Raw genomic sequence first — 12587 nt, forward strand, 5'->3', positions numbered from 1 at the left:
CGGCGTTAAGTTTAACTGACGTGGTATACTGACGTGTTGGCTTAATCCCTTATTGGTCCTCGTATTTGTGTGAAAATCTCAGTTCGGTCATCAAGTTTTGAATTGTCTCAATTGGGTCATAATTTTTGTAAAAGTGCACACATTTTACCCCCAATTGTTAACTGATCTCAAACGGCGTTAAGTTTAGCTGATACGGTAGCCAGAAGACATGTTGACGTGTATTATTTAGTTATATGAATTGTTTTTAAAAATAAGCAGTGTTTCACGTGGCACAATGCCTATTATTTAGTTTATAGGGATTTTACACAGATTATCTCGTAGGTAGCCAGAAGACATGTTGACGTGTATTATTTAATTATATGAATTGTTTTTTAAAATAAGCAGTGTTTCACGTGGCACAGTGCTTATTATTTAGTTTACAGGGATTTTACACAGATTATCTTGTAGGCTCAAAAAATAAAGTCACCAGAAAACTCGCATAACCAGTGCAATTATTTAATTATATGAATTGTTTTTTAAAATAAGCAGTGTTTCACGTGGCACAAAACTCGCATAACCAGTGCAATTATTTAATTATATGAATTGTTTTTTAAAATAAGCAGTGTTTCACGTGGCACAATGCCTATTATTTAGTTTACAGGGATTTTACACAAATTATTTTGTAGGCTCAAAAAATAAAGTCACCAGAAAACTCGCGTAACCAGTGCAATCACCTAAACTTAACGCCGTTTGAGATCAGTTAACGATTGAGGGTAAAATGTGTGCACTTTTACAAAAATTATGACCCAATTGAGACAATTCAAAACATGAGGACCGAACTGAGATTTTCACACAAATACGAGGACCAATAAGGGATTAAGCCAACACGTCAGCCAAACTTAACGCCGTTTGAGATCAGTTAACGGTTGTGGTAAAATGTGTACATTCTTACAAAAATTATGATCTAATTGAGACAGTTCAAAACTTGAGGACCGAACTGAGATTTTCACACAAATACGAGGACCAAAGGAGTATTAAGCCTTATAATTTATTGGTCTATTTGAATTTATTCTAAAAAAATATTTTAACGGATCAATCATAAGCTCTCATGTATACGAAAAAGTTATCAAAATAAATTATTAAAGAGACTTTTTTTTCTTTTTCTTTAACTGTTTAAAAGAGAAAAATACGAAAAGAGAAAATCACGAGTGGACGATGAAAGAAAGAAAGACTGTATAGGAAAAGAGAAAAAAGTCTATGATTGGTCCGTTTCAAATATTTTTTTAAAAATAAATTCAAACAAACATATAAAATAATAACACGTATCCTGTTGTCATAAAATGGTTAAAAAAGAGTTGTCATTTGTGCATAGGAAAAACTAACCTTAGCGTAACTTAAGAAACTCCGCCACCACTCCGCATTCTGTGCTTTTAAAACCATTCGCTTCATTATGACTTCCGCACTTCAAAAAGCTATCTTCAACGGTCATGAACGGCGCCGGTAAGCCCTCCTCCGTCAAGCGCAGGGCCAATAACCATACGACTCCGGCCAACGGCGTTAAGGTGGCAAACGGCGCCATGGCCAAAACCGCTTCTACGCACTTCTCCGACGCCTCCTTCATGAAATGGACCGTTGCCGATGCTGTCCACGTGGCCACACACCATTGGATACCGTGTTTATTCGCATTGGGGCTGCTTTTCTTCATGGGCGTGGAGTACACGCTCTTCATGGTGCCGCCGTCGTCGCCGCCGTTCGACTTGGGCTTCATCGCCACGCGCCACCTCCACGCCATCCTCGAGTCGTCGCCCGACCTCAACACGCTCTTGGCCGCGCTCAATACGGTACGTCGTTTACGCTTTCTCAGATCTGAATATATGGGATTCTTTCTTGTTTCGGATTTTTCTTGTGGGTAACTGCGGAATCGACTTGTTTGAAGGAAATGCAAAATGGGCTGGTCTCAAAATCTGATCTCGCGGCATTTTTTTTTTTTATTTAATTTTTTTATTCTTTGCATTAATGGCTTTTGAGACGCGTAGGTGTTTGTCGGAATGCAAACGACTTATATCTTGTGGACGTGGCTGATCGAAGGTCGCCCCAGAGCCACCATTTCAACATTGTTCATGTTCACATGTCGTGGGATTTTGGGGTACTCCACCCAGCTCCCGTTGCCTCAGGTGATCATTCATTCAGTTTCTATAAAACCAAAGCATAGACACATTTTCTTGGTCGTAGTTTTCTCTGATTTCGAATTTCAGTTTTTTCTTGTTATTTTGCTTAATTAATGAATGTTTATATGACTAAATTCTAGTCTTAATCAGAGAACATCACTAAAAGAGTTTTATCAAGCTTTCTCCATTTGATAAAACTTACATGCAATTCAGATAATTGTGTTGTTTATTTTTTTCTTTAGAATCAACATTTTACCTTGATTCTAAAGTTAGCAGGGTATCACCAAAAGGGTTCATTACTATTATTATCTATCTTGCCCTAAAAGTGTTACACGTTGTCCTTTCATTTTAGTCTTTGAAACCAGAGAAAAAGAAGGTTTTCAGAATCACTGCAATCTGGTAATTATGCAGGTCCAAACGTTTTGTATAACATTTAACTGAAGGGTATACGTCCAAAGATTGAAATAACAGCTGGTGTTTAAGTTTAGATGAAATTTGTAATTTCAGAAATTTCTTTACTTTGAGAAAGCCATACAATAATAGAAACAAGAGGAAATTCAACAAACCATGTAGAATGTTTTGCTTTTGATTATTCAAACTTTTTTTATGGTGAATAGGAATTTTTGGGTTCTGGTGCGGACTTCCCTGTCGGAAACGTGTCTTTTTTCTTGTTCTTTTCGGGGCACGTTGCAGGGTCGGTGATTGCTTCGTTGGACATGAGAAGGATGCAGAGGAAGGAATTGGCTTGGACTTTTGATGTGCTGAACGTTTTGCAAGCTGTGAGGTTGCTTGGTACCAGAGGCCATTACACTATTGATTTGGCTGTAGGGGTTGGTGCTGGAATTCTTTTTGATTCTTTGGCAGGCAAGTACGAAGATAGCAAAAGGAAAGGTGCTGCTCTCACCACAAAGCACGATTTTTCCTGAACATTGTGCATAATATGCCAAAGATCATTTATTCATTGGAAAAAGTACACAAAAGGGTGAGACTCTGAATTGTAGAAAAGAAAAGAAAAGATCAGAGAATGATACTATAGAAGGTTGTATCAGAATAGAAGTAGTCTTAATTACAGTGTTCTGAGTTGAGTCTGTTTTTCTTACTGCTGTCTAAGTTGGAATTCCCTTGCCATGATCCGATGATTAAAGGAATGAAGTTTTGATTATTATTACATCAGATTTAAGATTTTGCACAGCAAATGAAGTTAAGATTTTAAACTTTGGGTGTGTTGAAGTTTGATTTGAATGTTGTGTTTGTTTGCATATGCAAGTTTCTTCTGTTTGGGCAGCAAAGTCAGAGAGATCAGAGATAGATGGATGAATAATCGTATAAGGCTGCTTTTTAATAATTCACTGCGTGATGGAAGAATGAAAGGAATTAAAAAACACTGACTTTAATATTAAAAGAAGCATTTTGAAATGTGTAAAAATTTTATGTTCCCTGCAACTTGAATTCCAAAGTCAATTTCTTTTTTATTGGTGTTGCTTCTTGCAATATTTATCATTTTATTTTTTAATATTTAGTGAGTTTTATAAAAAAATTCTAAGTCTTTGGTGTTTTTAATTAATTTTTGCTTTGGTCTTCTGAATGTAGTAATATGACTGTGTATAACAAAATTTTAAACTTAACTTTCCAATAATAATAATAATAATAATAATAATAATAATAATATAATAGTAAATGATAAAATGATGGGTGCATTGCACTCTATTGGTCATTCTAATTTTTTCTTTTAATTTGATTAGTCCTATCAATGTCATATTCCAAAAATTTAAATTTCACGTTCCAATTATATTATAGTAATACGTGGGAAAATGATGCGTGCATATCTCTATATTGATATTTTTAATTTCTTCTTGATTTGAATATTCGTATCAATTTCATATTCCAATAAATTTAAACTTCAATACTTTTATAATATGAAAAATATATTTGGGTTTTGGTTGATTCAAATAACTTCAAAATTTCGGAAGAACATGAACTAAAAAAATATTTTATTAGTCTTGAAAATATTTAGTTTTGATTAACATTCTCACGTTGAAAGTCTTAATTTGTTTTCAAAAATAAACGTCGTGAAAGGAATTATAACAAATGAAATTACATACACTTTTAAAAATATTAAACTTTATATACAGATAATAACTTCTTTTTCAAATGTATACATTGCTTATAGAATATTGTTTAACATTACTTGTATTTATTGTGACTGCTAAAATAAACTTTTCAAAATTAAAATTGATGAAATCATATCTGAAATCAATTTTGCGAGATAAATTGAGTATGAGATGTTAGAATTATTTAATTATTAAACTCTAATAAATAATTTAAATCTCAACAGGCTATAAGATTGATCATTCTAACAACTAATTCAAACTTGTGATTATGAAATTGAATGAATCTTTATTACTAAGTATGTAATTTGATAATATTATGTATACTTAAACAAATTAAACTTTGGGCTGTACGAGAAAAAGAAAACATGGATTAAAATATTATTAAAAATGGTGATCCCATTCAATCTAGTTTGATATGTTATGAGTTAAAAAAATTTGAATCCAACTTGAATCACTATGAATTGATAAATTAAATAAGTTAATTCACTAACTTACTTAATTATAAATTTATTTTTTAATTAAAAAAAATAAAAAATCTTTTTTAATCTAAAAGTAAACAAATTTCAATCCAAAATAATTTTAAACTTCACAGACAATTCAAAATAAAAAAATATAATATTTTAAATTCCAAAAAACAAAATTAGTTGGATTGATAAGTCAATTCGACTTATCAAGAATTCAATTTGACTAAACCGGGTTCTTAATGATCTGAAGATAAAATTGACTTATATCAAAATTTAGTTTTTTTTCAATTTAATCCAATTCTAACCCAGATCAAATTAACTCACGAATTTCAATCCATTTTAACATACGACAACAAATTGAAGACAAAAATAATTTAGCAAAACCATTGTTTTTAAAGACCACAGCTAAACCAAACATGACAATGTTCAATTTCAAGAGTGGATTTATATACAATATACACTATCTATGTACTTAAAACCAACATAAAGTATGATCCAAATGAATATTCATGAAAAGTATAATGCTAATCCTCAGACTCAGAATCCAAATCAATTGGACATGTTCCATCATCTACATTGGCTAGTGGGTTGTACAGGTGAGAACTAGGATCTGTGCATCCCAAAACAAGATTCAGATCGCAGCGATCACCCTGCATCAATGTTTTCATTCATCATTAAGAAACTGAAAGTGTTCAAGGAAAAGGATTATGTTAAAGAGTAAAGACACTGAAAAATGGAAGAATGTTCTCACCCCTTCTTTTGACAAATTACCAATCATAGCACATCTTGCTATAACTATGTTTGTGTCTGGAAATATTGCCTGCTCACATGCTCCTTCTTTACTCAGCTCATCTGCCAAACCCTGCCACATAATAACAGCACAGCCAGTTCAGAAAATAAAAGTGCTAAATTCTCACATAATGTTATGTTGTTATTTTGTTGTGATGGATCTTTAGTGGATATTCATCAAAGTACTAAATTCTCACATGTATGAATGTTCCATTAGATATCTCTATGTGCATTACCCTATTCCACTAGAGGAAGTTGATTAAGGTGTGTTCACTTGGGGATGATTGGAGGTGATTTGGGGAGAGTGATTGAGTGGATTTGAGGATAATTTTTGTTGTTGTTTATTTGAGTGAATTTGGAGATAAACTAGAGTAAATTTTGAAATAAAATTTGTGAGAATTGGTGTAGGATTTAGTTTATATGACAAATTAAAAAAATTTACTTCAAAATTCACTCTCGTTCACCTCCAAATTCACTCAAATAAACAACAAAAAAAATATTATCCTAAAATTCACTTAATCACTCTCCCCCAATCACCTCCGATCACCCCGATCACCCCAAGTGAACACACAAGAGAGAAAAGTTGTGTTCATTACCCTATTAAAAAACTCAATTGGCTTGTTCTTTAAGGCTTTGGGAACTTCAAATTGCAGTCTGTATGGACCATCCCAGTCTACTCCATTAGTAAATGAGAAGATCAAGTTCAGAGCTGCACAAAAAAGAGATGTAAACAAGATAACATTGAATGCTTTTGTCTGCAAAGTACAAACAGAAACAACAGCATCATATTACCATGCTTTGGAATGCATATCTGAATGGTATATATTGGAGCATCAGCTTTGCCTCTATTTTTTCTAAGCATAGCCCTTGGCTCACCACCGCACATAATTGGCTGATTAAAACCTCCTGAATGGATGAAATGTTACTATTTAGTCTAACTTGAAATTACAAAACTGACATGAAAGTTTACATCTAGTTATATATTATAAATTGACTTTCATGTGAAACATGAAACTGGTAAGTAATTTCAAACATAGAATGGTAAGTTTCAAACTCAGAATAACAGTGTGTGGTTTATGTCACTTGTTCTTGACACTTCTATGTCTGTTCATAAAGAATCCAAATATTTTGCTGGCAAAACATTACCATTAAAAGCAATTCCAAATTCTTCACTAGGGACTAGTTGAGCTGCTGCTGGGTTATACAAAAGCTTTAGCTTTTCTCCCTGCCAAAATTTGTAAAAATATTTACTATAAGTTAATTGATTATGATGCATTTTTCAATTAGTTTACTGATAAAGTTACACTTACTGAGGTAGGAGGGAGGCCATTCATTGTTTTCCAATACACAGGAGCCCTTCCAATCTCAAACTGAGCCCACGAAGGAAGCTTGTACCTGTAAACATTAACAGTAGATAATGCCATTATAATAAGTTTATCCAAAACTAACTTTTATTTGTATAACTTGAGCACCATCCCAATATGTATCATACAAAGTGAAAAAGAAGCAAAAGTAGTAAATGGTATTATTAAAAAGGGGAATTCATACTCTTTAATTTCCTCAGTAGTTGTTGTTGGTGTTGCAACAGCAGCAGCACTGATCTTTTTGCTAATTTTCATATGCTTTTTCTTCACAGGGTAACTTTTTGATAATGACACATTTAGAAAAGGACTAGCTGCATGAGAAATGACTAGTTCATACTACTTTTCACTGTAGAAAAAGGATTAGGAAACTAATTCATAAATTTATCAAAGAATTCAGTACTGATGATTAAAAACTTGAGTGTAAATGTAATTCAACTTCACAAAATCAATTTTTAATATATTATAAATTGATTTTTAATGGACTTTTCCAACACTGATATGATTAAATTGAAAGGATTATAACAACTCAACAGCCACCACTAAAGTGAGAAATAATTAAAGGAAGGAATTGTGAAAAGGATCAGAGCATATCTTAAGGCTACTGTGAGAACACAACAGGTTTTAGCTTTATTAATGTTCTGATAATGATTGTTAATTTTGATTCCTACAAAGGTTTGGACTTTTAGCAGCAATCAAGAAAGATATAAACACATAAGAGTACCCATAAAAAAAAAATATGCATATTCAAATCACATGGCCATTTGCAGCAAAATCTAAACTTTAATACAAAATAAAACACCCTATAGTTGACAAAATATGGCATAAAATGAGATAAAGGAGACTGACATAGCGTGTTTGAAATGGTTGGAGACACAGGCAAACATGGCTGCGTGGAAGAAGCAAAGAAAGAAGCATTGGTTGCAGCCATTTATGTATGACAGAATATCGAAGAAGAGAAGTGAAATCTAAGAAGAGAACATGTCCAAATTTATAATAGCCAAGAGATAGCAAGAGATAAATGATATTTTTCAGTGTGCGTGTAGAAAGTGGCTACTGGTAAGCGGCATGACAGAGAAATATAAAGATTTTTATAAGAAGATAATTGATAGAGCTTCATTTTAGTCAAATTTTGTAGATATTTTCTTTTTAACAAAATGTTCTCAAATCAAACATTTATTATACAACACACACAATTTTTTTAATATATTTTTTTATTATCATTAAAGTGAGATACTTATTTATATATATATATACCAACAAAAGTATTTAGTAATATAGTTATAATGTACAAGTTATATTCATTTGCAATTTTCTTTTTGAAATAATGCCATGTGAATTCACACTAACCCAAAACATTAAGGTCAGTTCATTGTTGATCAACCCATTTTTTTTTTTTTTTTTGTAATCCAACTCATTTTTATATATTAATTTAAAAATTATTTTTTATTTAGTAAGTTAATTAAATAGTTTTTTTATTAGTATAAAATGAAAAAAAGAATATTTTGTATTATAAATAGTCAATTACAATTATAATAATATAAATTGTTTGCATTGTAACCATAAATTAAGTTCTAAAAATTTATATATATATATATATATATATATATATATATATATATATATATATATATATATATATATATATATATATATATATATATATATANTATATATATATATATATATATATATATATATATATATATATATATATATATATATATATATATATATATATATATATATATATATATACATTAATTTTATAGAATTGTTAGTTTAAGATGGTGAGAATTTAGACAAATTCAATAGAAAAAAATACATATCATTATTCAATATATTAAAAAAATAATGATATTTAGACAATTTTTTTTTACAACATTTAAACATTGATTACATATCAATCTATGATTGGTCAAAAATTATTCTACAATCAATAATAATAATCAAAAACATTATTGTGAAGTAATTTTTAACCAATCACATATTGACACGTAATCAATGTTCAAATGATTTCAAAAAAATGTTGTCTAAATATCACTATCCAATTCAATCTAATCTTATTAAATAAAATTAGATTAGCTCTAAATAAATTATCAAAGAATTTGACCCAATCAACATCCATACTAATGGTGTGAAACAAGGATCAATATCTTGTTTTTTCTCAAATTAACATGAAGAACTAAATGCAAAGCTCCATCAGATGAGTAGAACAAGCAAAAGGGTATCTCTTAATTTTGAATACCGATAGAAGAAAAAACAAAGTTGTGTTTTTTATATGAGGAAGGAAAAGATCAGAACTTTGATAGAGGAATCTCTTGAAGCAATGTGATTCACAATCAGCAGCTTCAGGGTATGCGTCTTATCCTTCTGTCTCTCTCTGTCTCCACTTGCTTTAATAACTTCAATTTCTCTTCAAAATTTCTCTTCAAAATCCATTTTCCTGACACCGGCCACACCACAAGTTGTTAATGCTTTGCTTGGTCACTTGCACTTGCATGTCACAATCACCTTCACCACCTTAAAACCCAAACCAATTATCCCACCAACACAACTTTCACAAAACTCAACACAACCATTCAATTCAATTCAATTCCCTATGGCTCTCATCACCACTCAACCTAAAAACCCCATTTTTAATGGCTGCACCACCCTTCACCGCTCAATCCCACGGCGGGATAATACTACTGTTCTTGGCCTTGGCTCCGTTAAAAACTTTAACTTTAACCGAAAAGAAAGCAAAATTTCCCTTAAAAGCAATCCCTTTACCTATAATTTGGCAGTGACAGCCAAAGCCAATGCAGGATTCGGAGAAGGTTTGGAGGCAGAGTCATTGAAACACAGAAAGATTTTGTTGTCTGAAGTTGAGGTGAAGAGAGAGAGAAGTGTTTTCTTTGGGAGAAAATGGAGCTCTTTGGATGTTGGCACTGCTGGGATTGTGTTGGCAATGCATGTGCTTTGCCTCTTTGCTCCATTCCATTTCAATTGGCCTGCATTTTGGGTGGCTGTGGCTCTCTATGTTGTCACTGGCCTTTTTGGCATCACTCTTTCTTTCCACAGGAACCTTTCTCATAGGAGTTTCAAGCTTCCCAAATGGCTTGAATATTCCTTTGCCTATTGTGGGGTTCTGGCACTTCAGGTGGATTTTGTTTCTTCAAAACGTTTCCGTTCTTCCTTTTCCGTCTCTTCCTTCATGCTTTGGATTTTTGGTTTTGTTGTGGTGATGCAGGGGAACCCAATTGATTGGGTAAGCACACATAGATACCATCATCAGTTTTGTGACACTGAGAGAGACCCTCATAGCCCCACCGAAGGCTTCTGGTTCAGCCATATGAGTTGGCTCTTTGATACCAATTCTATCATAGAAAGGGTATGTATTTATTCATGTATGTATAGGTATCATACGATTGCTTCTTCTGCAAGACCAAACAACCTTAGTTATCGTATTTGTAAACTTATTATAAGATATTTTATGTATATGCAGTGTGGAGAGCCAAACAATGTTGGTGATTTAGAGAAGCAACCTTTTTATAGATTTCTCCGAAGCACTTACCTTCTCCACCCTTTTGCTTTGGGAGCCCTTCTATATGCAGCTGGAGGATTTCCTTTCCTAGTTTGGGGAATGGTACCAAAAGTTGCTTTCATTTTACTTTCACTTTAAAAAGCATGTCTTTCTTTAAGTAGAACACATATCAGACAAAGAAAATGGATGACCAATTTGGTAGATTACTTGAATCACAACATTCTTTTATAAACGCAGGGAGTGAGGATTGTTTGGGTTTATCACATAACCTGGTTTGTAAACTCAGCTTGCCATGTTTGGGGGAATCAGGCCTGGAATACCAGAGACCTGTCCAGAAATAATTGGTATTTTTTCTTACCTTAAAACTTTTCATAGTTTGATGGAGTTTCATAGTTTGGGTGAATTATCTTATGTAGATATCTTATGTAGATATCTTATGTATATATCTTTGTTTTATCTGATATTAGACTTTGTTTGGTTACTAAATTTGGTAGGTGGGTGGCGTTGCTTGCATTTGGTGAAGGTTGGCACAATAACCACCATGCTTTTGAGTATTCAGCTCGACATGGACTAGAATGGTGGCAACTAGACATGACTTGGTATGTTGTGAGATTTCTCCAAGCTATTGGGTTGGCCAGTGAAGTCAAGTTACCCTCAGAGACTCAGAAGCAGAGAATGGCATTCAATAATCATACAATAACCACATGAAACACAATTTCTGTCCTTGTCCAAGGATAACTAAAAGGGGTCTGGAAATAATAGTAAAATGAATTTTTGGTAGGGACATGAATGCTGGTTTTGACCATATATATTGGGGGCTAAATTTTGAATTTGGATTCACTGCTAGGCTTTTTGTGCAGTAGAATTACAGTATAGCACAAATAAACCTATCCTTGTTACTATTGACTAATAGAGAAGAATATTCAATACTCTCCTTGTCACCTTTCATTATCTCTCTGGAACAGTTTCTTTCTTATCCTTCCCTATTCATACCAAGGCAACTAACTGGCTACACAGTACTCTTCACTGTGTGTAGTAACGCAAACTGAGTGGCTCTGAAGCCAAACTCATTTAGTCATAATTTCATTACAAATCAAGTGTGTTTCTTTATGATTATTCTATCAAATGAAAGTGTATCATTCTATCGGTCACATAAATGTAAAACTGTGTCATTTTATCTACCAAATAAATGTAAGATTGAAAACAAATGCAGAAGTTGTTTTATGGCATTGGTCCCACCACATTTCCAGGCAGTGGCATTTGAATATTATCAACCAAACTTTGTGCAGTAGAATGGATGAGTAGACCATTGTGGCAGACACGTTCACACGTTCATTTCAACTTGAACATGTTTTGCTTACAGTTTTGATGCACCGTCCCATGTTTTTGGATTTCTTTCTTCGGGCTTTCACCGTCCACTTAAATGTCGAATATTCATTGTTGACTTTTCGTGAGTTGTCGTGTTTTGTGTCACCAAACAAAAAAAGAAAAAAAAACATCCAAAGTTAAAATTGAAAACGCCCACCGTGGGGCTCGAACCCACGACCACAAGGTTAAGAGCCTTGCGCTCTACCAACTGAGCTAGACGGGCTATTCAGAAAGTTAAACAATAAGGTTTGATAACTTTCTAAAAAACTAATGGGCTGATCTAATTCCCAATGGGCCGGACCATGCATGGCCTGTGTAATTATGGTCTATAACAGAAGTAAGAAAAACATAATTAGTTTCAACACATAATTTTACCCATAATTATTTATTTTTAAAACACGTTTTAATGTTGCCAAAGACATTGAGTTTATATAACAAGTACTATTTTCCTATAATTTATTACAAATTCAATAAGGGATGTGATTAGTATTCAAATCATAGATTAGAAGTTATTCTTACTCACAAAAGTAAATTACTATTATTGTACCACTTATTTGTTTTTTAATAATTTTATTCTTAAACTTTATATGAAATAATAATTTGAAATATTATTTATAAGTCTATCTTAGTGATGATATCTATCACTTATATATATATATATAATTGACTTTAATAATTGATTTTAAAGATATCATTCTATAGAATCAGTTTCTAAATAATATCACAATTTTATCTTTAAAAAACGTCTAAAAAATAAAAGAAGAAATAAAAATTTTAAATTACATCTTACCTAAACTTTTAATCGATATAAGATTATTGAG

At 32.3% G+C, this 12587-nt stretch overlaps 3 protein-coding genes and 1 non-coding gene across 5 annotated transcripts; 2 read left to right on the forward strand and 2 right to left on the reverse strand.

Moving 5' to 3' along the window:
- The first annotated feature begins 1367 nt into the window (after positions 1-1367).
- On the forward strand, positions 1368-3361 carry LOC106773608 (phosphatidylcholine:diacylglycerol cholinephosphotransferase 1). Its single transcript, XM_014660328.2, has 3 exons — positions 1368-1820; positions 2016-2153; positions 2765-3361. The coding sequence occupies exons 1-3, from the start codon at positions 1467-1469 to the stop codon at positions 3071-3073; spliced, it is 801 nt and encodes a 266-aa protein (XP_014515814.1). The 5' UTR covers positions 1368-1466; the 3' UTR covers positions 3074-3361.
- A 1734-nt stretch (positions 3362-5095) lies between these two features.
- LOC106773539 lies at positions 5096-7925 on the reverse strand. Of its 2 annotated transcripts, none has more exons than XM_014660225.2 (8): positions 7722-7925; positions 7060-7186; positions 6822-6906; positions 6658-6736; positions 6304-6417; positions 6108-6220; positions 5474-5584; positions 5096-5372 (listed from the first exon to the last, which is right to left on the reverse strand). In XM_014660225.2, the coding sequence occupies exons 1-8, from the start codon at positions 7801-7803 to the stop codon at positions 5247-5249; spliced, it is 837 nt and encodes a 278-aa protein (XP_014515711.1). In that variant the 5' UTR covers positions 7804-7925; the 3' UTR covers positions 5096-5246. The 2 variants fall into 2 exon arrangements, with proteins under 2 accessions (XP_014515711.1, XP_022642110.1); XM_022786389.1 differs by having other exon boundaries at positions 7060-7221; positions 7722-7848.
- Positions 7926-9119: 1194 nt separating this feature from the next.
- On the forward strand, positions 9120-11346 carry LOC106773545 (palmitoyl-monogalactosyldiacylglycerol delta-7 desaturase, chloroplastic). The gene is made up of 5 exons (XM_014660230.2): positions 9120-10014; positions 10105-10245; positions 10360-10500; positions 10636-10742; positions 10893-11346. The coding sequence occupies exons 1-5, from the start codon at positions 9475-9477 to the stop codon at positions 11104-11106; spliced, it is 1143 nt and encodes a 380-aa protein (XP_014515716.1). The 5' UTR covers positions 9120-9474; the 3' UTR covers positions 11107-11346.
- A 570-nt stretch (positions 11347-11916) lies between these two features.
- TRNAK-CUU lies at positions 11917-11989 on the reverse strand. Its single transcript has one exon. It is a non-coding gene; the product is annotated as a tRNA-Lys (tRNA).
- Positions 11990-12587: the final 598 nt, after the last annotated feature.

This window comes from Vigna radiata, chromosome 9, assembly GCF_000741045.1.
Source record: "Vigna radiata var. radiata cultivar VC1973A chromosome 9, Vradiata_ver6, whole genome shotgun sequence".
Lineage (NCBI taxonomy): Eukaryota > Viridiplantae > Streptophyta > Magnoliopsida > Fabales > Fabaceae > Vigna > Vigna radiata.

Excerpts from the sequence above, each read along its gene's own strand:
- LOC106773545 (XM_014660230.2), top strand. The coding sequence starts at position 9,475 with ATGGCTCTCATCACCACTCAACCTAAAAACCCCATTTTTAATGGCTGC. Across the intron at positions 10,015-10,104 it reads GTGGGGTTCTGGCACTTCAG|GGGAACCCAATTGATTGGGT; the intron begins GTGGATTTTGTT and ends GTGGTGATGCAG. Across the intron at positions 10,743-10,892 it reads GACCTGTCCAGAAATAATTG|GTGGGTGGCGTTGCTTGCAT; the intron begins GTATTTTTTCTT and ends TAAATTTGGTAG.
- LOC106773539 (XM_014660225.2), bottom strand. The coding sequence starts at position 7,803 with ATGGCTGCAACCAATGCTTCTTTCTTTGCTTCTTCCACGCAGCCATGT. Across the intron at positions 6,737-6,821 it reads ATGGCCTCCCTCCTACCTCA|GGAGAAAAGCTAAAGCTTTT; the intron begins GTAAGTGTAACT and ends AAATTTTGGCAG. Across the intron at positions 6,418-6,657 it reads ATTTGGAATTGCTTTTAATG|GAGGTTTTAATCAGCCAATT; the intron begins GTAATGTTTTGC and ends TCATCCATTCAG.
- LOC106773608 (XM_014660328.2), top strand. The coding sequence starts at position 1,467 with ATGAACGGCGCCGGTAAGCCCTCCTCCGTCAAGCGCAGGGCCAATAAC. Across the intron at positions 1,821-2,015 it reads TCTTGGCCGCGCTCAATACG|GTGTTTGTCGGAATGCAAAC; the intron begins GTACGTCGTTTA and ends TGAGACGCGTAG. Across the intron at positions 2,154-2,764 it reads CCCAGCTCCCGTTGCCTCAG|GAATTTTTGGGTTCTGGTGC; the intron begins GTGATCATTCAT and ends TATGGTGAATAG.